This window comes from Prionailurus bengalensis, chromosome C2 (genome assembly GCF_016509475.1).
Source record: "Prionailurus bengalensis isolate Pbe53 chromosome C2, Fcat_Pben_1.1_paternal_pri, whole genome shotgun sequence".
Lineage (NCBI taxonomy): Eukaryota > Metazoa > Chordata > Mammalia > Carnivora > Felidae > Prionailurus > Prionailurus bengalensis.
In genome coordinates this window covers 98,797,631-98,823,195 of record NC_057350.1, presented here as the reverse complement: position 1 = coordinate 98,823,195, position 25,565 = coordinate 98,797,631, and the positions used below count along the sequence as shown (strand labels likewise).

The 25,565-nt window shown below is 35.6% G+C and overlaps 1 protein-coding gene across 1 annotated transcript in view; it reads right to left on the bottom strand.

Annotated features, from left to right (window-relative positions):
• Positions 1–2,364: 2,364 nt before the first annotated feature.
• Positions 2,365–25,565, bottom strand: part of PDCD10 (programmed cell death 10) — a 46,189-nt gene continuing 22,988 nt past the window's right edge. The window contains exons 3-8 of the mRNA XM_043594968.1: positions 19,818–19,871; positions 13,962–14,079; positions 13,188–13,314; positions 5,828–5,906; positions 5,441–5,523; positions 2,365–2,846 (exon numbers count right to left, since the gene is read on the bottom strand). Coding sequence (XP_043450903.1) covers positions 2,765–2,846; positions 5,441–5,523; positions 5,828–5,906; positions 13,188–13,314; positions 13,962–14,079; positions 19,818–19,871 — 543 coding nt within the window. The 3' untranslated portion in view covers positions 2,365–2,764. The remainder of the gene's footprint in view (positions 2,847–5,440; positions 5,524–5,827; positions 5,907–13,187; positions 13,315–13,961; positions 14,080–19,817; positions 19,872–25,565) is intronic.

Below are 25,565 nucleotides of genomic sequence, written 5' to 3'. Positions count from 1 at the left end.
CCTTGACCAGGTGACCAAAACTGACATCACCAATAGCAGATAGACACTCTGTGACTCTAGATGTGATACTCTGATGACACAGTTTCAACGATGGAGTATTCTGAGAATGAATAACCTGAATCTAATGAGGAAACTCCAAATGAGGAACATTCTACAAAGGGTGGGGGGTGGGGAGTCAAAAGACTGCATTCTTCAAAAACATGTCATATCAATGCCATAAAGACAAAGGCAGACATGGAAATGATCTAGAGTAAAGGGGAGTTGAGGGCAAATGAACAACCAAATGATTAAAAAATGGTAAGCTCTAAACAATAGGTGTATCTAGATAAAAGATGTATTGATGTTCTTCGTACCATTCTAAGTCTTGCCAATTTTTGGTAAATTTTAAATCATTTCCATATAGAAAAATAATGTTTAAAAAAACAATTAGGAGGAATTGTGATACTGGGTTGTGAACTTCATGTTTGGCTAATAAAGTTATTTAAACTGCAATCACTTAAAAAAAAACAAAAACAAAACCCTAACATCTATTATATTTAAAAAAGTGTGAAGAGGGAACATTCTAAACATCCAAAACATAGGAATAATACGAGAGAGAGAGAGAGAGAGAGAGAGAGAGAGAGAGAGAGAGAGAGAGAGAATGGGCCTCTAAAATGCAGAAATTTAGATTTAAGAGAAAAACTTCTCAAAACTTCTCACACTGTCCTGATTTTTCCCATTTCCCTGTGGACGAGGAGTGTTTTGTCAGGTGGTGTTAGGGAATTAGTATTCTAAGCCAGATGGATTTTCAGCAATGAATGAAGTACAGATCAGTGGAAAGATCATGGAGGCAAACACTGAATTCAAATCCCTGCACCAGCAGTTACTAGCTTTGTAATTTTAAGTGCCGGTAGCCAGTTTCCTTAACTGCAAGGCAGACAGCTAAATCATGGGACTATTAAGAGAATTAAATTCAATGAATGTATTTAGAATACTTGGCCAAGTATTCTTGGCAAAGAGAAGGGTGCTCAACAAATGTTTTCTCCTCCTTCTTTTTTTCCTGTTCTCTGGAGATGAATCTGACTAGGACCATATTGGCCCTTTCCTCACTGACCCAAACGCAGCCCCATTAGGATCATGTAGGAAACTGCATTATCCTGAGAACAAACCCCCCTTCTGAGTAAACTTTGTGGTAAACTTCATGTAAATGGAAGCCAGGGATACTGGACAGTGAAATGGAAAGACAGATGGCTTATAAAAACAGATGATTTGGGGAATGGCTGGTAACTGGTGAGTTCCGTTAAAGAGGTCAGGACAACTGGAGGGAATATAGTATTAGTTTATGTTATAAAAGTCTGCTGCTCAGAAAAAGATAAAACAGTATATTTTTTCTTCATATATTCACAAGTCTATTTTGCAAACAACCATCTGTCTACTTCCAAGAGTGAATAATTTATATCAAAAATAAATAGTATTAAAATCACCAATTCCACTTGTTTTACTATGAACTTTTGAAAAAAAAAAAAAACAATTCAGTAACATGTCCATAAATGATGAGATTTCATCCAATTGTCTATTTTTTTTTTGCTTCTTTCCATATATTTCCTGTTCATATCTAATAGGAAGATATCCTCTTATGTTGCCCAAGATAGTAATTCTTTATATTTTTAGAAAAGAAAAAAGTTAAAAAAAACCTAAATTGCATTATAGCAAAGAAATTTGTATTGCCAAACAGAAATTTAGCTTAACATTTAAAATCTTTATAAAAGATAAACAAATCCTGAGTTTCCCTTTATTTTATCATAATTGAAAAATGAAATCACTTAATATGATCACCTGATACATAATTTCCGTAAAACTTCTCTATGATGAAACAAAGCTCTATATATTTAAAGAGTGTGTATAACATTTATAACTCATGACAATTCCAAACCAACTAGCACTGGTATAGCTCCAAATTACTATTAGTTGTGGCTATTTTTGGAAAAAAAAAGGTACAAAGCTTATTAGGTAGGGCCCAGCATACCAGAAAAACTTAACTTTACATTGTCACAGAGTTCAAGAAGTGACATTACAGTGTGAAGACACTATAAACTGCCATTTCTTTCTCATAAGTTTCTTAAAACAGGTTGCAAAAATATTCAGTACCTCATATATAATAACTAACAAAAATATTTCCATTGGCTACCGTTTGCCCAGAGTGACTAAGGACCAAAAAATAGAATTCTTGTTGCTTTATTATCTGATAAACTGCTAGTAAGCTCCCGTTAGAAGTTCTTTAGACATTACACCAAGTTGTCTTGGTCTTCTGATCATATATATATATATTCATATATATATATATATATACATATATATATATGTATTTTTTCAAGTAAAGAAATGTTTAACAGATGTAAACTATTTATTGAATATTTGCCACCAAATATTGTTAAATACATTATCTTGCAGCATATCGCTTTCAAGTTAAAATGTCAAACAAACACCAATATTTACAATTCTTTTAAGGAATGTTATATAATGACACATTAAGGCGTAAATTCTTTTGGCTTATAATTCTTAAAAGAATGATAATAGCAAAAGTGATGCAAAATCTTCAGTGTGAGATTATGATTAAGCTACATTTTACAAAAATATGGTGTAAGATGGCAATAATCCCATTCAACATCCTGGATTAAATCCCTTCAGGAGGGACTGATAATTTATACAGTCAAACTTTAAAATTTACAGATAAAGGCAGTTCAATACTGCCACTGAGAAGTACATCTCTTAACATATACAACTTTCAGGCCACAGTTTTGAAGGTCTGAAGTATCAAGTTGGTTTGATGAATTAGTCGGTTGGCACTTATGAACACATTTATTGCCCTGTTTAAAAAAAAAAAAAAAAAGCATTAATTTTACCAAAAAAAAAAAAAATCATCCTTTAAAAATATTTATACTTGACACCATCTGCTAACAGTAGCACTGAAATCAATTTAGGGGGAAAAAAAGAAAGGCAAGTTAGTACTGAGGATCTTATCCTTCATACCAGTTGGTACTGAATGCTCCTGCATCATTTGAAACTATCCTAGGAATTACTGCCCCCTAGTGGTTCTGGCTGGCAATAAGGTGTTGGGCTGCTAATGATAGGTGGCGCCTCAAAACCCAGATCTCATGGCTAGGTTGAACAAACTGGCCAAACAGGATTCAATGTAGTTTCCAGCTCCGATTTCACGTAAGTTACCAAAATAGAATCTTCTCCTCAAAATCTCTGTATCAATGGACATGATACTTAAGAAAAAAAGTTAATTACTCGAAATCTGAATTATCCCAATCTCTCTTACCTTCTTTCAAAAACAAAAAAGAAAACAAAAAACCAGGAGAATTCTAAACTACTTTTGGAATAAATCTACTTTTAAAATAATCATGTGGCTTCAATATTGAAAGCTGATGATATATAAATATATGTTCTTAGAAATTACTTTGTGCTGCACACATTTCTTCTATCAGCCCATCTTTGGGACAAAGAACTGATGCCTTAGTCCCATAGTGTGGTCTTATCAGTTTCTAAGTATCATAGCTAAAACTTGTATCTTTATCCTAGACATTTCTCAAAAAAGATGGACCAGAAAGAATTAGTGGAATTAATGCAAATACATCCCTCTATTGAAAGATGGCTCAAAGATCAGGTTCTGGTAACAGTTTCCAGTTTTGAGAAAGCAGGTACAAAACTTGTGGCACGTTATTCATACGCAAATAATTATAATTTAAAGAAGCTACTGAATGGAGAAAAAGTAGTAGCAGGGAGCCTGAATAATCCATATGCAGAGTACGTAACTTCAGATTAATGAAAATTAGGCTCTAAAGGAATTTCAACCTTTCAATGTGCTTATTTCATGATAGTTCTTAATTAGAATCAGAAATAATGATCCCATCAAGTAAATTATTCTTTTAATGTGTTTTGGTTATTTGGGCTTAGCAGTGGAGACCAAGGAAAAACAGATGTAAGGTTATTTTCAGAACACACCTGCAAGCTTATTAAACTAAGTCGTCAAGGAACATTTCCCCTAGACTATCTGAACAGTAGTAGGGAATAACACAAAACCATTAATAAAATGTAGCTCAGTATCTTTAATTTATAATGTAAATGTAAATATTTCAACTTACTTGAACTGTTAAAAAATAACTGAAAATTAACAGACCATTCTAAAGTATTTTATTTTTTTAAATATTATTATAATACTGTAATGGTTTGACATGGATTTAGGGATCTTTAAATTTCAAATGGTAGGATAAAATGTTAGAGGCCCCTGCCAGTTATAAATGAAATAATCACTACTTAGATGATTTTTCTGACTTTAAAAACAACGCCCAATTTACCTTTTTAGTATACTACTCGTAGAAGGACCCTGAAAGCTTCCCTCCTTCCACAAGTTAGTCACAACCTTCGCAGCACTTTTAAATCACCTGGAATACTTTTTTTTTTTTTAAGTTTAATTATTTTGAGAGCAAGAGAGAATGGGGTAGGGGTACAGAGAGAGAGGGAGAAAGAGAGAATCCCAAGTAGGCTCCATGCCGTCAGCACGGAGTCCGACACGGGGCTCGATCTCACAAACTGTGAGATCGTGACCTGAGCTGAAATACAGGCGGAATGCTTGACTGAGCCACGCAGGCACCCCCTGGAATACTTTTTAAAAAGACTTAAACCCTAATTCCAAGCTAACTGAATCAGAACCTCCGAAATTGAGACCACGGCACTGGAATTTTTAAAAACTGAACCCAAGTGATTCTAATATGCAAAGTGCATTAAGAACCACTGCTTTAACTTTAGTTCTCAACAGACCTGGCAGCATCAGTATCATCTGGAAACTTCTTGGAAATGCAGATTCTTGGGTGCACTCTAGACCTACAGAATGGACAATGTGTTCTCTAATAAACCCTCCCGGTGATTCTGAGGCTACTAAAATTTAAGAACCACAGCTTCAGGGGCTGGTAAAGTAGGGTAGTAAGCCAATCTCACTCCCCATGTTTCTGTATGGCTTGCAAGCTAAGAATACTTTTGTATTTTTAAACGGTTAAAAAAGAAGAAAAATATTATGTAACAGGTGCAAATTATACAAAATTCAAATCTCAGTGTCTGTAAATAAAGTGTTGTTAGGACATGGCCATAATGCCACTTGCTCCCATACTATGACCGCTTTTGTACCGCAACAGTGGAGGTAAAGTACATAGTTCTGACAAGCCCAAGTCAAAATACTTGCCATGTGGCCTATTTCAGAAAAAGTCTGCCACCTTCTGCTCTCAACTAGTTACGGCTGGATTACCAACCACACGCTATTCTTATAAACAGTCTATCTTTGTTACTAGTTAACTCGAGTATTAACAATATAGTAAAAGGGCATAATTTACATGGTTTTAGTATTATATAAAACTACATAATTTAATTTTAAAAGACAAGGATGATAAATGACACTACTTACTTGCCATCTTTAAAATAGGTTTTCAAAGTATCACTGAAACTTTTGGAGTATTTTACAAATTCTTTCTTTTGGTGTTCAAGTGCCTATAGACATTAAACATAGTAAGAAAAAAATATTAAATAAGAAAAGAGAAATAACACAAAAGCCAAAATCAAAGACGGGAAGATTACACAGAATACAGAATGGACTTTATATTACGGATTAGAATTTTCAGAAGTATTTACTTAAATATATGTAACAGCATATTTTAATTCAATGACAAAACCAGTGGTTAACGATACAAAACTATTTCCCATAATCAAACCATCTTAGTATTTAATTCAATAAAGCAACTAAGTGTAAAGCAACGTCTAAGGTGGTAGCTTATAAAGCTTCTACTCAACTTACCCTGCGGTTCTGGTATTGGTACTTCTTGAAGACATTATTCACTGTATCAAGAAGTTCTTTTATTGCACTAGCTATATCCCTGTTGGGTAAGGAAAAAAGAATCTCCTTTAAATCAGTTACATTTGGAAGAGGTTTGTCTGTGTGCATGTTTATTGTATATAATATATATAAATATACACACATATTTTAAGGATTACTAGTCACGCAGTTAATGACCACACTAATCCTGCATCATGTGCAAACATCCGACTAGTAGTTTGAGTGGAGCTTTTAGCCCGTACCCTTCTGTGACCCTGACCTCTCTTGCACTGCTGACAGTGTGGTCTAGGTTTATTCTGCAACTTCAACCTTCCCAAATCAGTAACATTTCATTTAGAATTACTTACTCAAATTTTTAAGAATTATCTCTGCTTCTCATCTTTTCCAGTTATGATTTTTCCTTTCTCTGGCTAACGTAGCTAAATTCAAGCTACTATCTTCTTCACTTTTGCTATCTCATGAACAATTATATAAAATTTTTACGCTACATGCAACTCCCTCCTATATTTACCAGCACTTCAAGTTACATATACCTCATACTCTGAATGTTTAAAATGAAATATTTCCTTCTCAGACTCTCTCTTTTTTAATTTTTTTTAATGTTTATTTATTTTTAAGAGACAGAGACAGAGTGTGAGCAGGGGAGGGGTAGAGAGAGGGGGAGACACAGAATCCGAAGCAGGCTCCAGGCGCTGAGCTGTCAGAACAGCCGAGAGGGCTCAAACTCACGAACTGTGAGATCATGACCTGAGCAGAAGTCGGATGCTTAACCGACTGAGCCACCCAGGTGCCCCATACATCTCTTAAGATATATTTACCTTCTAACAACTGCCTATCCTCCTCTTCCAAACCTTTGTTGTAATTATTTCCCTTGGAAAATACATTTAAATTTCTGAGAAAGGCAGTATCAGAATATTTTTTCTACCTTAACCCTTTTCAGCTATCATCCCTGGACTATATATGCATCAACACCTTCCTCTCCTTTTAAGGAGATAAAGAAATCAGTAATTCTCATGAGTTGAATGTTATTCTTATCCGTAAACCATTTTTTTTCTAAACTCTGGTCTTTTATATCTATGCCCTTTTCAATTTTCATCTTCTAACTTCATAGCAATATTTTTGGTCCAACTGAACTTAAACTTCTGCTATGCAAATGTAAATGCGAAGATATGAATTAGTAAGACATGAATCTAGACCATCCCAAAGATAATCTTTTATTACTGACTTTTTAATCACAAATGTCAGATTTCAGGTATTTCATACCTAAAACAACATTTCAGCTTTACTAAAGAAAAAAACCAAAACAGCTCTGTGTCCAGATTTCTGTATGTGTTTCATAGATTTCCCATAAATAAGCAAGTGGGACTAAGAATTACAAGTATGCAGGATTTTGGTATAAAGGAAGTATTTTAGCCTATTCTGAAATAGTAAAATATTTTAATAAATATTTACTTATTACCTCCTGTATGTCAAACATTGATATCAGGCTGATACATTACAATATGAAATATGCAAGTAGGACAATGAATTTTACATAGAAATGGTACCTATCCACTCATTTTTTCCTCCTCTTTGCCTCTAGTTTAGGAACAGCAGTTTTAACTCATACAACAGTTCCTTTCATCTATGGTTTCAAGTAAGCTGACTCCTTCTGTATTGCTATGATGTGCATAAATTCATTACTGCTTAATAAAGTGATGTCACGTGACTATGACATGAGAAAAATTATGATTTCAGAAAATAAATATTTGGAATGTACTTCAAATCCATAATGAGCCCATTTAAAACAGAACATAATGGAGCAAATTAGAGTGATCAAACAGGTGTTTATACAGAAGAACTTTGTAAATACTTTAATATTCTACTTTAAAGAAGGGATTAGGGGTGTCTGAGTGGCTCAGTCGGTTAAGTGACTTCGGCTCAGGTCATGATCTCAAGGTTTGTGAGTTCAAGCCCCGTGTTGGACTCTGTGCTGAGCATGAAGCCTGCCTGGGATTCTCTCTCTCCTCTCTCTCTCAAAATAAATAACGATTTTTAAAAATAAAAATAAAAAAGGACAATAAGAATGTGCTTTCTGGGCTAATCAACAATATGAATATATGCTCCACATATAATGACAATGGCTGGATTCTACAGGTCAAAAGAGCAGTGAGTTCTCACCCACTCACCTCTTAGATAAAGCAAGGGTTTACTGAATAGTAGTGCCCCAGGCTTACTAATGAATATTGGGAAGCTATCTATATTTTAAAAGAAAACTTAAAAAATAAGCCCCCAGGTGATTTTGCTGATGAACCAAATTTGGAATCCAGTGTTTGGGAACCTAGAGCCTAGAACTAGGCCATAGAGTTTCATAAAGAATTCTATGGAATGATCAAGGCTGTTTATCCCTAGGCCTGCCCTCCTCTACAAACAATCTGTGGTTGGGGCACCTGGGTGGCTCAGTCAGTTAAGCATCTGACTTCGGCTCAAGTCATGGTCTCACGGTTCATGGGTTCAACCTCTGTGAGCCCAGAGCCTGCTTTGGATTCTGTGTCTCCCTCTCTCTCTGTTCCTCCTCCACTCACACCGTCTCATTCTCAAAAATAATAAACAGTAAAAAAATTTAAAAACAATCTGGGCAATTTATGTCAAATATTACATCATCTGTATGTACACAGAAGAGTTTATTCAGTTAAGGCACTAAGGTTTGCACCAGGGAAGCTAAACTGTATTAGTAGTTAAGGGTCCATTTCCAGCAAGAGAAAATAATCAGCCCTAAAAAATACTTCAGACAATGTAACAGATCAAGAAATGGAGAAAACCTGAGGATAAAATAACTCCAGTGTAATTACAAACAGTCTGGAGTTAAGTGATTCTGTGAAAAGGGACATATAATACAGTTACAATAGGAAGGAATTTTAGCAATTTGTAGCTTTTAGTGGGGCAATTTTGGGGAAACATACACTTGAAAGAGAGGACAACAGGCATCAGACGAAATGTAAACATACACCTTATCCAAAACTTGCATGGAATAGTAGAGCTTTTAATCATGTCACCCAAATTTATATAACATATGTTTATGTGAACACTTTAAAGGAAGGAAATTCCTATGCTGTATGTTTAGTTTGGTCTAGACTGGACAACTCTGGAAAAGCTATTCTGAAGCCATCTGGAAAACCAAACTCGTGAATTTTAGCATATAATTATGCAAATGCAGATTATAAAGAGTGAATAGATCAACGCATGGCTTTCTGCTTTATTAAGGTACAAGTCTCTACTAGTCATTCATTAGAATGTATCAGACTTTAAAAAACCCCTATTAATTAATTTTATTAAATATTTGTATAAGCTTAACTGTAGTCAAACAGAAACATTCATTAATCAAAAGAACTTTTAACGTATTTGTTTGCCGGATCATTTTCCTAATCATCTCCATAGAGAAAAGGGGAAAAAAGCCCTATAATACAATGCAACATGTGCTGTAAGCATATGTGCAGTTCTGTGTGAAGCACTTTGTGTATGTCATTTCTTTCAATTCTTGCAACTGTCACCCTCATCTTCAGACAGAAGCTAGAAAGACAAAAGCTAATAAGCAATTTAACTGAGGCCACACTGCTAAATACTGGAATAGAAATTCAAACCCAGGTCTGCTAACATACACAAAAATACCTAGATATTTGTTAGTGGACAGGAGTCTTTTTACTACTTTAATATAACCCATGAAATCACATGTAGTACTTGGTAAAGCATTTGATAAATGTTTATTGAAAAATGTTGCTAAAATAAATGAAAAAGATAAAACTACCTTAAATATACAAAAGTAAAATATTTTAAAGAAAAAAACAGTTACTACATAATATGTTGTACCTGAAGGATAAGCCTTAATTTTGGTGTGATTTTATCCACTAATTTGTTAAACAATTAACCATGGGGACGATATGTACCAAAATGTATCAATCTATATCAGTGATACAAATAATTACACCTTACCTATCTATATTAATTCATACATGGTTGAATTTTAGTCTCAGAAATAATACATATTATCAACACAAACTTTCCATGGCCAATTATACCTCCTCAAACGGTTAAGAAATAAATGTGAATTGCCAATATTCTTAATTCAGTCATGCTGGGCACACTCCAGAAAACAGAACTGAAATATTAATACTGCCCGATAAATGAGAGACAAGTCCCTGATTCGGCCTCTGTCAAGGATTATGGACAAGACTCTTAGGCTCCTGACCTCGATTTCCTTACAATTAAAATGTGGTTGTTTATAAAGTGTTTCTCAAACCTATCTCTCCACAGCCACAGTGGGTTTAGCAGGGATGCTTTGGGGACTCCACAGAGGGGAAAGATGGTGTCAAAGTAGCAGGATGAGGGTTCTGGGCCTATCATATCTACCCCAGCTTCAACCACAACACTGTTCTCTCTCTTACCTACCGGGATTCTATATTAAGATGTCCTTTATCACACCTCTTCCAAATGGTAGAAACCTTTTTTTTTTTTCAATCACCAGATTAGATCAGCATTATGCATCTCGGATTGGGAAGCAGCAGAGAAGACCATGGAGCGAGTTTGCCTGGGTTCAAAGCCAGATCTACCAACTTACCAGCTCTGTGACCTTGGAAAAATTACTTAATTTCTTCACTTGTTATGGCAGTGTTATAATAAGTTAATACACACAAAGCACTTAAGAAAGCACTGAATACATTATTCTAAGTGACTGCTATTACTATGAAGATGACATTGATTCTATAAACTTCTCCTTCAATGACCTGAGGCAAAATCTGCCGAAAATATTATTTTTAAAATGTCATATTTTCATAGAAACGTAGCAGAGATTATAAGCAAATATATGATCAAAACACATTAAAATCTTATTAAATTTTTTTGAAAATGCCAAAATAAGTTGTTTAAACAACTGTGCTTCAGATCACTGGCAATTTATCCTTTTATGAGCTAAAACATGTTTACTTTTTATTAGACTAAAAATAAAATTTCATGCACAGTTGACTGTCTTCCTTTTTTTACATATTAAAAATAGTTAAAGGAAGTTGAGGCTTTCCTATAAGGGTAAAATATCTACCTTGGTATTTGCTCCTGTGACATGAAATTTGGCTACCCAATGAAAAATCTTTCTCATACTTTCAGGTTCTCAATTAGAAGACCTACAAGAGGGGCACCTGGGGGGCTCAGTCCACTGAACATCTGACTTCGGCTCAGGTCATGATCTCACAGTTGGTGGGTTTAAGCCCCGTGTGAAGCTCTATGTTGACAGCTCAGAGCTTGGAGCCTGCTTCCAGATTCTGTCTCCCTCTCTCTCTGCCCCTCCCCATTCGTGTTCTATCTCTCACTCTCTCAAAAATGAAAAACGTTTAAAAAAAAGGGGGGGGGGTGGAAAAGAAGACCTAAAAGAGGAGGGGTGCTCCTTGATAGCTGGGTTGGGTGCCCAACATGAATCATTATTTTCTAAAATGGGATACTCCTCTCCCCATACCACTCAAAATAGGTGCCCAAACCAGCTAAAACAGCATTTTCTAATGTGAATTGCAAAGAATACTACTTAAGAGATGAATGTTATTATTTACTTCCAGTGAACCTTTTTATATTCTTCAACGATACGATGTATGTGAACAGACACCTTTCCAAAGAAGACATCCAGATGGCCGACACATGAAAAAATGCTCAACATCACTCATCATCAGGGAATTACAAATCAAAACCACAATGAGATACCACCTCACACCTGTCAGAATGGCTAACATGAACAACTCAGGCAACAACAGATGTTGGTGAGGATGCAGAGAAAGAGGATCTCTTTGCATTGTTGGTGGCAATGCAAGCTGGTGCAGCCATTCTGGACAACAGTATGGAGGTTCCTCAAAAAACTAAGCATAGAACTACCCTATGACCCAGCAATTGCACTACTAGGCATTTATCCAAGGGATACAGGTGTGCTGTTTCAAAGGGGCACATGCACCCCCATGTTTAGAGCAGCACTATAGACAATAGGCAAAGTATGGAAAGAGCCCAAATGTCCATCGATGGATGAATGGATGAAGAAGACGTGGTGTGTGTGTGTGTGTGTGTGTGTGTGTGTGTGTGTGTGTGTATGTATTCCTTTTGTAGCATTATATATATATAATGGAGTATTACTCGGCAATCAAAAAGAATGAAATCTTGCCATTTGCAACTACGTGGATGGAACTGGAGGGTATTATGCTAAGTGAAATTGGTCAGTAAGATAAAGACAAAAATCATATGACTTCACTCATATGAGGACTTTAGGAGACAAAACAGATGAACATAAGGGAAGGGAAGCAAAAAGAATATAAAAACAGGGAGGGGGACAAAACATAAGAGACTCTTAAATATGGAGAACAGAGTTACTGGAGGGGTTGTAGGAGGGGGGATGGGCTAAGTGGGTAAGGGGCATTAAGGAATCCACTACTGAAATCACTGTTGCACTACATGCTAACTTGGGTGTAAATTAAAAAAAAATAAATTAAATAAAGATAGGATGTATGATGATGCAGCCTCTTCCAGAAAAACAAAAAAAAACAAAAAACAAAAACCTGAAAATCTTTCCTCGTCAGCATTTTCTACTTGCGGTTTCACTAAAAGGTTGCACTAATAATGCCATTCTAGTTATTCCCAATTTTCTTCATTTTATATCCAGTCAGGCTGAAGAAAATTATGAGACTCTTTACTCATCTGGAAATCATGTTTGGAGTTTCCCCCGCATTCTCCCACCCTTTCACCCCTGAGGAGAGTGCCCCTGGTTTGAGAACCACTACTCAAGGATGATCCTTCTTGCTGTTGCTCACCAGTCAGCCTCCTGGCCCCACGCATATTCTCAGTCTAATTTAACCTGTATCCCAAAGGTAAGGATTTGGAGGTTTACGATTTGGCAAATATTAAAAAATGCTATTCAAGCCTAAGAGTACATTACTTATCTTAATGACTTATGCCATTTCTGAAACAAAAATAATACTGGTATCCTCTGTTACCGATACTATAATTTATCCAACTTCTCTATTCACTTTAATCTGACATTTACATTTTTCAATTATTTTTTATAGTTCAAACTGCATTCCAGTTTATGTACATTTCATTCACTTTTTATATTAACATTCTAAAAAACATTACATTCTAATGCCAAATACCACAGCTTAAAAGTTAATAATAAAAAATACAGCATTTAAAAATTTCAGGTTTGATTTCAAATTAGCATTTCAATTTAATATTAATGTCATACCAAAATAAAACACCTAGAATTAGTGGTTCTTTTGAAGTATTTTCAAGAAAAGAAGAACCAAAGCCAAAAGTTGCTTACTTGATTGTCTGCAGAAACCTCACTCGGTCATTGATCTCATCTGGGATCTTACTGAGAATTTGTTTAAGTGCTCGTGCCTTTTCGTTTAGGTCCTGGAATTCTGGCTCTGGTCGTTCAATCATATACTCTGACAAAATACATAATAAAAAGCATCATGCAATTCCCTGCCAAATTCAAGTACAAGAATTCCCAGTATTGGTTAAAGAGGTGTGGCAGAGTGGGGAGAGAAAGGCCAGATGATTAGGAAAAACAAGGTTGCAAAAGCAAAATTCATTAAAATTCAACTTAGTTCGGAAATAGTATTAGGGTCTTCACTCTACAAGTGAAATATCAGAAGATGAAAGACCAAACATTTTCCATTTTGGGATGAACGGAAATCCCATGAATCTTAAATAACTAAACAAACGTCTCAATCAAGTTTATCAGGCCTCTGAAGCTATACTTGACACAGAAACCTTAAACCTTATGACATTCATAATAAATATAATGGCAACAGATATCTGTCAATGGGGTAGATGAGTTTAATAAAAACCTTTATATTTAATATATCAAAACCCAAACAACCTACTAATATCTTCAGCACATTCTTGAAATCTCACTTAAAACACAAACATAATTTACATTGATTTTTTTTCCCCCACTATCATCACAATAATAGTAACAGTAAGGAAGGGAAGGAGAAGGGAAGGGGCGGGAGGCCCTTTTGTCAAATAAAGATCTGGAGGAAATGCTTTTCAACAACTGTAAGAAAAGTAAACAAGACTCTCTGACTACCTTCTACATCATCAGCTGCCATTCGAAGAAGGGACTCTGTGAAGTTAACTTCTACACTTTTTTTCTCTAAAATTTTCATAATGATGTCTTGCGTGAGTCCTGGATTTTCTTTTTCAGCCTATAAAGAAGAGAAAGCTGGTTTTAAAATACGGAAGCTCAGTCAGCATTTTAAAGCCAAAACTTAATCATTTAGAACCTGCTGAGAATTTCTTTCAGTGATCAACTTATGAGGGCAGAAACCTTTGTAAAGTAGGTGTCCTGATGGCATTCACTTATGTTTCCTCAGAGCTTATGCACGAGGCTTCTTGTTACAGCCAGGGTCTCTTTTGCCATTTGAACGTAAAGTACTTAACACTTTCTCCTCTACGCTCACTTGCAATCAAACTAGTAACAAAAATAGAAATAAAGGTTATATATATTTTGATAATCCATCAATTACTCTTTTCAGTAGCTTAAATATACTAAGGATATTTAGATTTTTTTTCTCATTAGCTAATATTCCAACTTGAGAATCAAGTAATACTTATGTTACCAGCACTTTGCAGACCCTTGGCATTTAAATGAACAGTAAGTCAAGAAAAACAAAAATGAAACAAAAAAGCAGGGTTCCTTTTGCAGGTTTTATTTAAGCTATATAATCCCTTAACTACTTTCCCACATAATGATTTTCATTTCCTATTTTATTTTTGTAGCAAGAATATTTCCTTTTGTAGCAAGAATATTTGTAGCAAGGATAATTTACAGAACATCATTTCATCCTTTTGCCATCTCCTGAGCTTGTCTCACTAATGAGTTTGTATTGGTTCTATGTTACTTACATTCACCAGGGCACTAAAATCTTCCAGCCATTTCAGGACTGAACATAGGAGTTCTGAGCTTACCAAAGTTAACTTTCTGATTTGGGTCTTTCCCAGTGATTTTTGTCCCATTTTACTATTTTTAAAAATTTTGTAATGACATTCTAAGTTTGTTTTAAGATGCCTGTCAATTTGAATCATTGTGCTGATCATTTCTTATCATTTTTGCCCAATATTAAACGGCAAATAGAAACACCATTTATGATCATAATCGGATAGCGATCTATTTACTTCCTTATGTGTCAAGCACATTTAACCTCTGCCTTTACAATTCCTTTCTGGTATCGCTGCAGATCTAGCTTTCTTCTGTTCCTATGCTCTTTCCATTATAACATCTTGTTTTTCAAGTACCAAACACTGAAAGGTTTTCGGATGGAATGGGAAAAGAAAATATGCACATTTATCTCAATCCTGGGACCATTTTAACTGCCGTCGTATGCTACTTAAGGAAGTCATTTTCATAGATGATTAATAACAATAAAGTGTATCCTATGAATTCATTCCCTTTATAACCTGTTTTGATTTTTCCTTCCATGAGTATATGTAAGATAGAATCTATTTTTAAAATACAAGACTACCTTTCAAAGAAAAATTGTATAAATATGGGTTAAGATGGTATCAACATTAATTTGGTGAATTGTCACAAAATTATATACACTATGTAAATAAGCCCGTATTTGATAACAGTGGTTTATCTTCCTTCTCTGAGTAGCATTAAATTGCCTATATAATGCATTGTTTTAGGAGGCAGGAGCGCATTCCCCACCTGCTCACAAAAAGTTTCAGCAGGAAGACAATCTCTCTCTGATTAAGTTATAATACGGTGCCAAAAGAACTAAATGCTGACAGTCTGAGAATAAAGTTTCCAACATCAAGTTGGTCTGGAAACTGCCCAAACTGGAGCATTACAGAAATCTTGCAGAAGTATCGAGCCTTCTCAGTTCACAAGTGTTCTTAGTGCTAAGAAATATATACCTTAATAGTGCTATGTATTAAGTAGTTAGGTTCAAACAACTTAATAAGTACTTGCGTTCTTCTAACAATGTAGTCGTCTTTAAGAAATACATAAATTGAAAGAAGAATATTTTCTTAAATTCTTAAATAACCAAGATTACTTGCTACTGAGATGTATGCACCTGTTGGGCACTGCACAATTCTCAAATGTTGGAATCAGATCGGACCCTGCCCTCACTTCCTGTTGTATATTGATTTTCTTGTGGTACCTGCTTTTTCTCACAGCAATGGCCAAAATTCCAACCTCATAAAGATAGGACATCATTGAAAGGAATAGGGCTTAATCTAGTATGTTGGAATTGCAAACTACTTCAAGCTAGCATAGTTCACAGGGTCTAACAGATGTTTAGCATCACTATGTTCCTTTAGATGTTTAACATAACTCATGGCACCCATCTGAGTTTGCTGTGGGGACGCAGGGTGCCTAGGCACATAGCTTCGGAATTATAGTCTTAGTATCTTCTGGCTGAAATCCTAATTAAGCTACTTACTTTTAATTTTAAATGCCTTAAATCTACCCAATTCTTCTGACTGACAAAATAAACCGATCTATGCTTAAACTGGTGACTTTATCTATCTATATCTTCAGGTCTGCCCCAGAATACAACCTTGAATTCTATGGTTGTCCAATTTTTATAAAGAACCCAACTATGACAGGAAACTATCCTCAAAGGCAGTAACATCCACTCTTGTGATTCAGTGATTCTCAACAGCAAAACCTATCAGACCTTTCCAAGAGGAAAAAGAACCAAGGAGAACAGGTATCTTAAAAGATAGTATTCATTAGTATTTCATCTTGGGAGAAACTATTTTAATCCTTTTTCTTGTGATAATAATACAAATAAATATTAAACCTTGATAGATGACACTGTGTTGTGGTCAAAGAGCTGGAAACACAGGCATATATATTATGGATATTAATAGGGATATATGGGTGAGTGAGGCTTTTAAAATCTTTTTCAGGGGTGCCTGGGTGGCTCAGTCGGTTAAGCATCCGACTCTTGATTTGGGCTCAAATCTTGCAGTTTGTAAGTCTGAGCTCTACATAGGGCTCTGCACTGTCAGTGTGGAGCTGACTCGGGATTCTCTCTCTCTCTCTCTCTCTCTCTCTCTCTCTCTCTCTCTCTCTGCCTCTCCCCCTCTCTCAAAATTAATAAACTTAAAAAAAATTGTCAAATAAGTTCTAGTTTTAAAAACACAAAATCTTCATCTTTTTAAGGCATGCCCTTTTAATTCCATTGGAAATTTAACAAATTAAATTTGCTCAGTTGATTAAGCATCTGACTTTGACTCAGGTCACGATCTCCAAGTTCTTGAGTTCAAGCCCCTCCTCGGGCTCTGTGCTGACAGCTCTGGAGCCTGCTTCGGATTCTTTGTCTCCCTCTCTCTGCTCCTTCCCCTGCCCCTCCCCACTCACAATGAGGGTCTTTCTCTCTCTCTCAAAAATGAATAAACATTTAAAACATTAACAAATTAAATATGATAATAATGATAAAATCAAGGCAAACTAATTTGTTTTCCTCTCAAAAAACTTCCACTTTCCCCAATTAAGAATCAGTGCCAAGGCTAATAAAATTTATCCATATGGTAAACCAGATCTATCATAACCACATACTTTAAACACAGTTTAAATTGTACTTTAGTGTTAAAACATCAGATTATATATAAGTATATTAAAAGAAAAAGCTTAACAAAATTATTTTGTCTCTTTTAGAAATAACATTGAGGATATCATCTACTACTTCAGACAGAGTCCTCTTTATGATGAGCAGGAGAAATTTCTCTCTGTTCTTGCTATCAGAAAAGCTGAAAAATGGACTTTTGCCTTATCAATACTATATTGTTGTTTTTTTTAATTTTTTTTTTTACATTTATTTATTTTTGAGAGATAGAGTGAGACAAAGTGAGAGTGGGGGAGGGGCAGAGAGAGAGGAAGACACAGGATCAGAAGCAGGCTCCAGGCTCTGAGCTGTCAGCACAGAGCCTGATGCGGGGCTCGAACCCACAGACTGTGAGATCATGACCTGAACCGAAGTCGGACGCTCCACTGACTGAGCCACCCAGGCGTCCCTCAATACTATATTGTGAAATAAGTTGCCTTTCCTTCCCTTCTTTGGCCACACTGAAAATAGGCTGAAAGTCAGCTTAAAACAGTTTCCATCATGCCTCCCTAATGACTAAATATGCCATTCCAAAACCACACCAAACTCAAAGAAAAAAAGAAACACAACACTGATGGTGTTACTTGATTCATTTTCTTCATTAACCCAATGATTTGTCAGAACATATTTTAATTAAGCTACTATGTACACATATACAGGCAGTGCATTTTAGAGTATTAATCACATCAAAATAGCTCTAATCTAATACATACAATGTAAATTCTTATGGTGAGGTAGGAGAGATGTCTAGTGACATAGTCTATGCTACCAGTTAAGAGTGTATCGATAGGAGCGCCTGGGTGGCTCAGTCGGTTGGGCAGCCGACTTCGGCTCAGGTCATGATCTCGCGGTCTGGGAGTTCGAGCCCCGCGTTGGGCTCTGTGCTGACAGCTCAGAGCCTGGAGCCTGCTTCAGATTCTCCCTCTCTCTGACCCCCCCCCCCCCCCCCCCCCATTCATGCTCTGTCTCTCTCTGTCTCAAAAAAATAAACGTTAAAAAAAAAAATTAAAAAAAAAAAGAGTGGTATCGATAAACTAATCTTTGCCATAAAAAGAAATCAAGCTGGATGGCATTATGGTTTTATTCCAATAAAACTTAACTATACATTTTTTTTTTTAGATTTAAACATTAAAATACTTTACCTGAAATATAAATTATCTTAGCTACAGACAGAAACAAATACACACAAAGTAAATAAAAATTAAAGATTTGGGCACCTGATATGTACCGGGAAAGGAAGGGGGATGAATAAAGTTTTATATGAAAGACTGCACCCAATATGTAGGATAGGGATGTCCAACAGAAATATAACTCAAGCAACAAATGTCATTCATTGTAATTTTAAATTTCCTAGTGGCCACATTAGAAAAGTAAAAAGAAACACATGAAATCATTTTAGGAGTACAACCAAAATATTACCATTTCAGTATGTAATTACTATAAAATACTTATTGCTGAGTTATTTTACATTCTTTTTCTTGTACTAAGTCTTCAAAATCTGGTGTATATTTTATACTTGGAGTACAACTCAATTTGAACCAACCATATTTTAAGTATTCAACAGCAATACGTGGCTAGTAATTATTAAATAGTACGTGGCTAGTAATTATTAAATGTCTCCAAATCTGGAGACAATGAAAAAGTTGACTCTAAGTGACTCGACCGTATAAGGAAAAGGTATCCTTAATCTGACCTACACACAGTTCTTATTTTCCCATCAAAAATACTGTTTTATACTTAGGTTCTGTAAGTAAGCAATATGAAAAACATATTTTCAAATTATAATTTTACAAAAAGCTTTTTTTTTTTTGATATTTTTGAGAGAGAGAGAGAGAGAGAGAGAGAAAGAGAGAGAACACACATGACCGAGCAGGGGAGGAGCAGAGAGTGAGGGAGACCGAGAAACTGAAGCAGGCTCCAGGTTCCAAGTTGTCAGTGCAGAGCCCGATGCAGGGCTTGAACCCGCGAACTGTGAGATCATGACCTGAGCCAAAGTCTGTCACCCAACTAACTGAATCACCAAAAGGTTTTATCAAGTCAAACAACAGGAAAATAAATTGAAAATATACTCTAAAGCTAAAGAGAAGAGACTCCAAAGAAATTAGTTTCAAAAGCATAAAAGTGATAAAAAGATGAATGCTAAGGAAACAGCATTTGTGTCAATTCACTTTTTGGAAGTGTTTTAAGCTTTAAAGAGTACACTAAAACAGACCTGAGATAGCTGAGAGGTTTTCACTAGAAGGAAATAAAGTGGCAATTATCACATGATATTCAGGTTTATACGTAACATACATTTTAATCATAATAAATTATGTGCACCTCACCTTAATGAAAGCTGCTCTCAGTGTCTGAGCTGCAGACAGGTTTACTCGTTCTAGCTGTAATAAAAATTTTAAATCACTGTTAATATCAATTTTCTTAGAAAAAGCACATTTCTGATATTCCACTCTATAGTAATCACACTAATACATCCATCATTTGACTAACAAAAACACTTGCTAATTATTCTAAATCACCATAATTCTTCAAATACACAGGCTATCTAAAATTTTCATTAGAGACCATGAGAAATTAAGGAATATATAGGAGTTTTTCATTGAGAAGAGAAGAGAAGAGAAGAAAAACACACTCGGGGCACCTGAGTGGCTCAGTTGGTTGAACTTCTGACTCTTGATTTTGAGTCAGGTCATGAATTCAGGGTCGTGAGATCAAGTCCAGCATAGGGCTCCCTGCTGGGCATGGAGCCTGCTTAGGATTCTTTCTCCCTCTCCCTGCTCTCTCTCAAAATAACAAAAACAAAAACGAAAAAACGAAGACAAGCTCTACTTTAAAAGTAGATTTAAAATAAGCATAGAATACAAAATAATATTAAGTCTCTACAGAAAGAATAAACATATTTACTTCAATTATTGAAAATGGGATTCAAGATCAATTCTCAATAGTCTATTGCAAGTACATGGTAAGTTGGGTGTGCACCGAATATAAAATGATCAATACCAAGAAAACATTTATTTAAGATTCTTTGCATTTTACTCCTTTTAATTATTTTACAATTCCTCAGCCAGGAATTAAGCTGACGTTAGTATATTTTATTAATTAGAAAATAGCACTGATAAAAGGTTTGATACTAAATAAAGACTGTGGATCATCTGTCTTCTATGTTACCAGGATTAAAAAAAAGGTTACCTAAAATACTGTCTCAAAAGTTGAATTCCAAAGCTTTTAATTTTAGTATCAAAATGTGAGGTTTACAATTATGAAAAATAACTGTCCTTATTATATACTTTATAGAATTCATTTTTCAGTGAGCCAAAAATAATAAATAAATAAAATTTCATTAAAAAAAAAAAAGCCATTTGCTGGGGCACCTGGGTGGCTCAGTTGGTTAAGCATCCGACTTTGGCTCAGGTCATGATCTTGCAGTCTGTCAGTTCAAGCCCCGCATCGAGCTCTGTGCTGACAGCTCAGAGCCTGGAGCCTGCTTTGGATTCTGTGTCTCCTCTCTCTCTGCCCCTTCCATGCTCATGCTCTCTCAGTAATAAATAAATGTTAAAAAAAAAAAAAAAAAAGCCATTTGTTGAAGAGTTAGCCGCTAGGCTTAAAGTAACTACCTTCGGTTGAATTCATATTCCTTTGGTCTCTAAGGATTGGGCCAATTAACTCAGTAAAACTCAATGTGTATATATATATGTGTATATGTGTGTGTGTGTATATTTTTAAGCTTTATATTTAAAAAAAATTATTAATGTCCATATCTGAGAGAGAGTACAAGTGGGGGAGGGCCAGAGAGAGGGGGACAGAGGAACTAAAGCAGCTTCGCCCCCACAGCAAGCAGCCCAATATGCAGCTCGAACTCACTAACTAAGACCATGACTTGAGCTGAAGTTGGACACTCAACTGACCGAGCCACCTAAGTATCCTAAAGTATATATTTTTTTACTGGGGACAATATTAAATGTTCAAAAACAATGTAACTTTTATAGATTTTTATGCAAGTGGAATATTTTTACAAAAACCTTATGAACATAGCATATTTTGCAGTAAATATTCCTTTCAATCCTTGGAGGCAATAAAATGTAACTTTGCCTTTATAAACAATATAAACATACATACATGTATTTAAGGAATGGCCTACACTTTATTTTCTAAACAAGACAGAAATGCCAAGAACCTTATCTCCCTACAAGTTATGCACCTGAAACATAAGGCAAAAACAACAAAATCTGCCAAGATAAATACTTTATCTCCAAAAATAAATAACAGACCATTTAATTCAGTATTTAGCTTGGCTTCTACAAATCCTGTAAAACTAACATCGCCGGGAAGATACAAGGGAACCACATAGGCAAATACAACAAAGAAGCAACTATGTAAGTTTATAAAATTAAAGAAAGTATGCTTCCAAAAATGAAAACTTCTTCCATGAAATTCATTTAATTATAATGAATACTACTTAAGATTAAAATAACAATACAGCTCTTCTCATCTCAAGTTCTTGTGCAAGGGAGGGAGAGGCAGGCAGACAGGATGAATGTTTTCCACTCTGATAGGAACCATTTCCTTATTTGGGTTTACACCACACTCTGACCTCTTTCTTTCAGCAAGTCAAAGGTCTGAGTCAGATGTGTACCTTCAAGTGTCAGCATTATTATCTCTTTCTGTACTGGTTGTTATGTGAAAGGGTCAAGGCAAGTAAAAGAGGCCCAGAAAATTCTGTGAAGTAATAAAAGTACCAAGACAGACATCAGCATCTCTGGATTTCTAGATTAAGTTTACATAAGTGTATCTTAGAAAAGAAAAGGAAAAGTCAGGTATATACTAAATCAAATCTGTGAGCTGTGAAGCACCTCACCAGAACTCTGCTGGGAGTCATTTTGGGATACATTATATACCCACACAACTTGTAATAAACCCACTAGGCTTTATTACTCATATGATATCCACATTGCCCAGGGAATACCAGCCATGCAGGCACGTATATGTTTTTTGAATTGCACTTAATCTCTCATCCATAAATTTATCTAAATTGTTCTTGAATCTATTTATAATTTCAGCCTGTAATACTCAGGCAGCAAGATATGTTTGTATCTTCCCGAATAAAAAGTGCTTCCTTTTTAGATCTTTCACTTGTGATAGATGATTTGATTATAAAATCATGTTCATCCTACCTTTCATGACAATGTAAGGTTCTGTTGTATCCTAATGACAATTATCATTTACTTAGCACCTGTAATGAACTTTGTTATATACAGTATTTTTATAGAGTATCTCATCCTCACAATCTGTAACTAGCGATCATCATCTCTATTTTAAAAGGCAGAAATTCAGTTTGCATAAATTTACCCAGTGTTCAGTAGCTATAAGTACAGAGGCAGAATTCATAACAGTTCTGTCTGGTTCCAAAACCTATGCACAAGCCACTAATGCCACCCAGCCTCCCTGAATTCACCCTTTGCAGACTGGCAGTCCCCCTATGATTGAACCTCTTCAACTACTTAAGAACTAACAAATTCCTGAGTTTCTACCATGGGTAAGGAGGTCAGTGTAACAGATACAAAGAAATAGATTATAGTCCTGGAACCCCAGAAGATCAATTTAAGTAAGCCACTACACGGACACTGATGGGATCACTATCAAAAAGTCTTTATGAAAGAGAGATCTGAATGGTCCTAAAGAGGGTATCCTCTTAAAATCTTCTTCCTTGGCTATTCTCCCACTTATGTATTTCTTCAGGTTGGTAACACATGGGGGTATAAACACTGTATGTAAGTTCAGAACAGAAAAGAATTTCCATTTTGTTTCCAATGCTTTCATTAATTAGCCCAGTTGCTTTTTCTAGCTTTTGAGATAACAGTTGTTGGCTAGGGTATCTGTAATGAGCCAACATCCATCATTTCTTAGCTGTAATTGATAGTGCACACACCACATTTTGAATTCTAAGGAGGAGGAAAATATGATTACACCTTGATTAATGGATATCTATCTGGACAAGGAGGGACTTTCCTTGGGGCTCAGCCATCTAGGATTTCCATGTCACCAGTAAAAGGGTAAAGGAAAAAAAAAATGAGCACGAGAGAAAGGGGCACATAATATCTCATTTCACCAAAAATATAAGGACAAGTGCCTCAAGTCCTACCTAGAGGGTTATGATAGGCTGGGTGAAGCTAACAGCAAGGCTCACCTCACATCCTGCCTACTCTCAGTTTTGTGAGCTCCTCCTGGAACTTATTTTTGATAGCTTCCGAGAGCACTTAGTACTAACTACAAACTTTGCTTTAGAATGTTCATGAAAATATTTCAAAAGGTTACACATAATTTTGATTCCATAGAGAGCTCATTTATTACATTGGTCCCTCCAAAAGTTATTAGTTCTTTCCTATACCTCCTTTTCTACGTATCAACCCAGTCTCTTACACCCATAATTAAAAAAAAAAAGAAAAAAAATCCATTTAACCCTTTGGCTGCTCAAGTTTTACAGGTCTTGCATAAGACTTTTCTTTTTTTAAATTTTGCTTCCTCAAAATCAAGCATGATTTCCCCCATGCTGACATCTTTCTCCCTTCCCCACAAAGACTACTGATCCTATTCTTTAAGGAACCAAACAGGGCCAGGACACCAGTATAAAAGGTACACTTCTTATGACTCAAATGAAAATGAGATGAACCAGGTCAAAAAAAGAAAACAAACAAACAAACAAACAGACAAACAAAAAACCAAACCCTAGGACAAAAGTAGATAGAATCAAGAGGCCACCTACTAACTTCTGTGCTGCCACATAGAAGACAAATGCAGTCATGTGTTTTACACATAATAAATGCAGTTAACCGTTTCTAAATTGATCCATTCCTGGGGTTGCCAAGTTGTCCAGCAAAAAAGGTAAGCAGAGCCACCTAACTTTTACAAAAATGTCTCCTTAAGAATGGTCTACAGAAAATTACATGAAAGATTCTGTTTACCGTGCTCAAATTTTGGAGTTTGATTTTTTTCTTCCAATTAAAAAAAATTATACTTCACCTTAAAACAATTCCTCTACAAAGTCATAGGAAGGGGTGCCTAGGTGGCTCAATCGGTTAAGCAACCAACTTAATGCGCAGGTCATCATCTCGCGGTTCGTGAGTTCGAGCCCCATGTTGGGCTCTGTGCTGACAGCTCGGAGCCTGGGGCTTGCTTCAGATTCTGTGTCTCCCTCTCTCTCTGTCCCTCCCCTGCTAGCACTTTGACTCTCTGTTTCTCTGTCTCTCAAAAATAAATAAACATTAAAAAAATTAAAAAAAAAATAAAATAAAAAGTCAAAGGAAAAAATGATACATGGTGTATCTTTTCCTGGAATGAAGAACTGAACTATACCTCTCTCCTCCTCCATACACAAAAATCAGTAGACAGTGATACAGTACCTGAGAATCTGATCTAAGACTTGTCATGAGGCTTCTATAAACTCATTATTTCATAATGCAACCAGGAGACCGATTACACAGTACATTTACAACACATGCAATATACTTGGGACTCTGAACTCTGCAGCAGCTGATTAAATAAGAAGCCTACTCCTTTCTCAGCGGTCTTGGCATAGCTTCATTAAGTTTAGCAAGCATCAAACTCCCAGAATACCATAAATAACTTTGCTTTGTGAGCTGGAGTAACAGTATTCAAATTTCCCAGGTGTAAGGATGTCCTACTATCTAAAACTCTGTTCTACAAGATGACTTCCAGATTACCACTGTCACTACTACGGATGTAATGTCAAGGTGAGAATGCATCAGCTTTTAAACTTACAATACACTGTGGACAAAATTAAGTGCAGCTTTTAGCTTCAGAGGAAAACATTCATCTCTACTGATACTATTTTCTATAAGATTAATTCGACAACCATTTTATCTTTAAATCCTCATAGCACAGAAAAACAGAGCCAAACTAGATTCTAATTTTCCCATTAGTAGACTTGTGGAAAAAATCTATGTTTGAACTATAGTTAAATATTAGTGTTTAACTGATTAGGTATCTTATTTAGGATGCTACGTTAATATACTGGAATGTCAGAGAACAATGTCAGTATTGTATTCTTTCCAACCAAA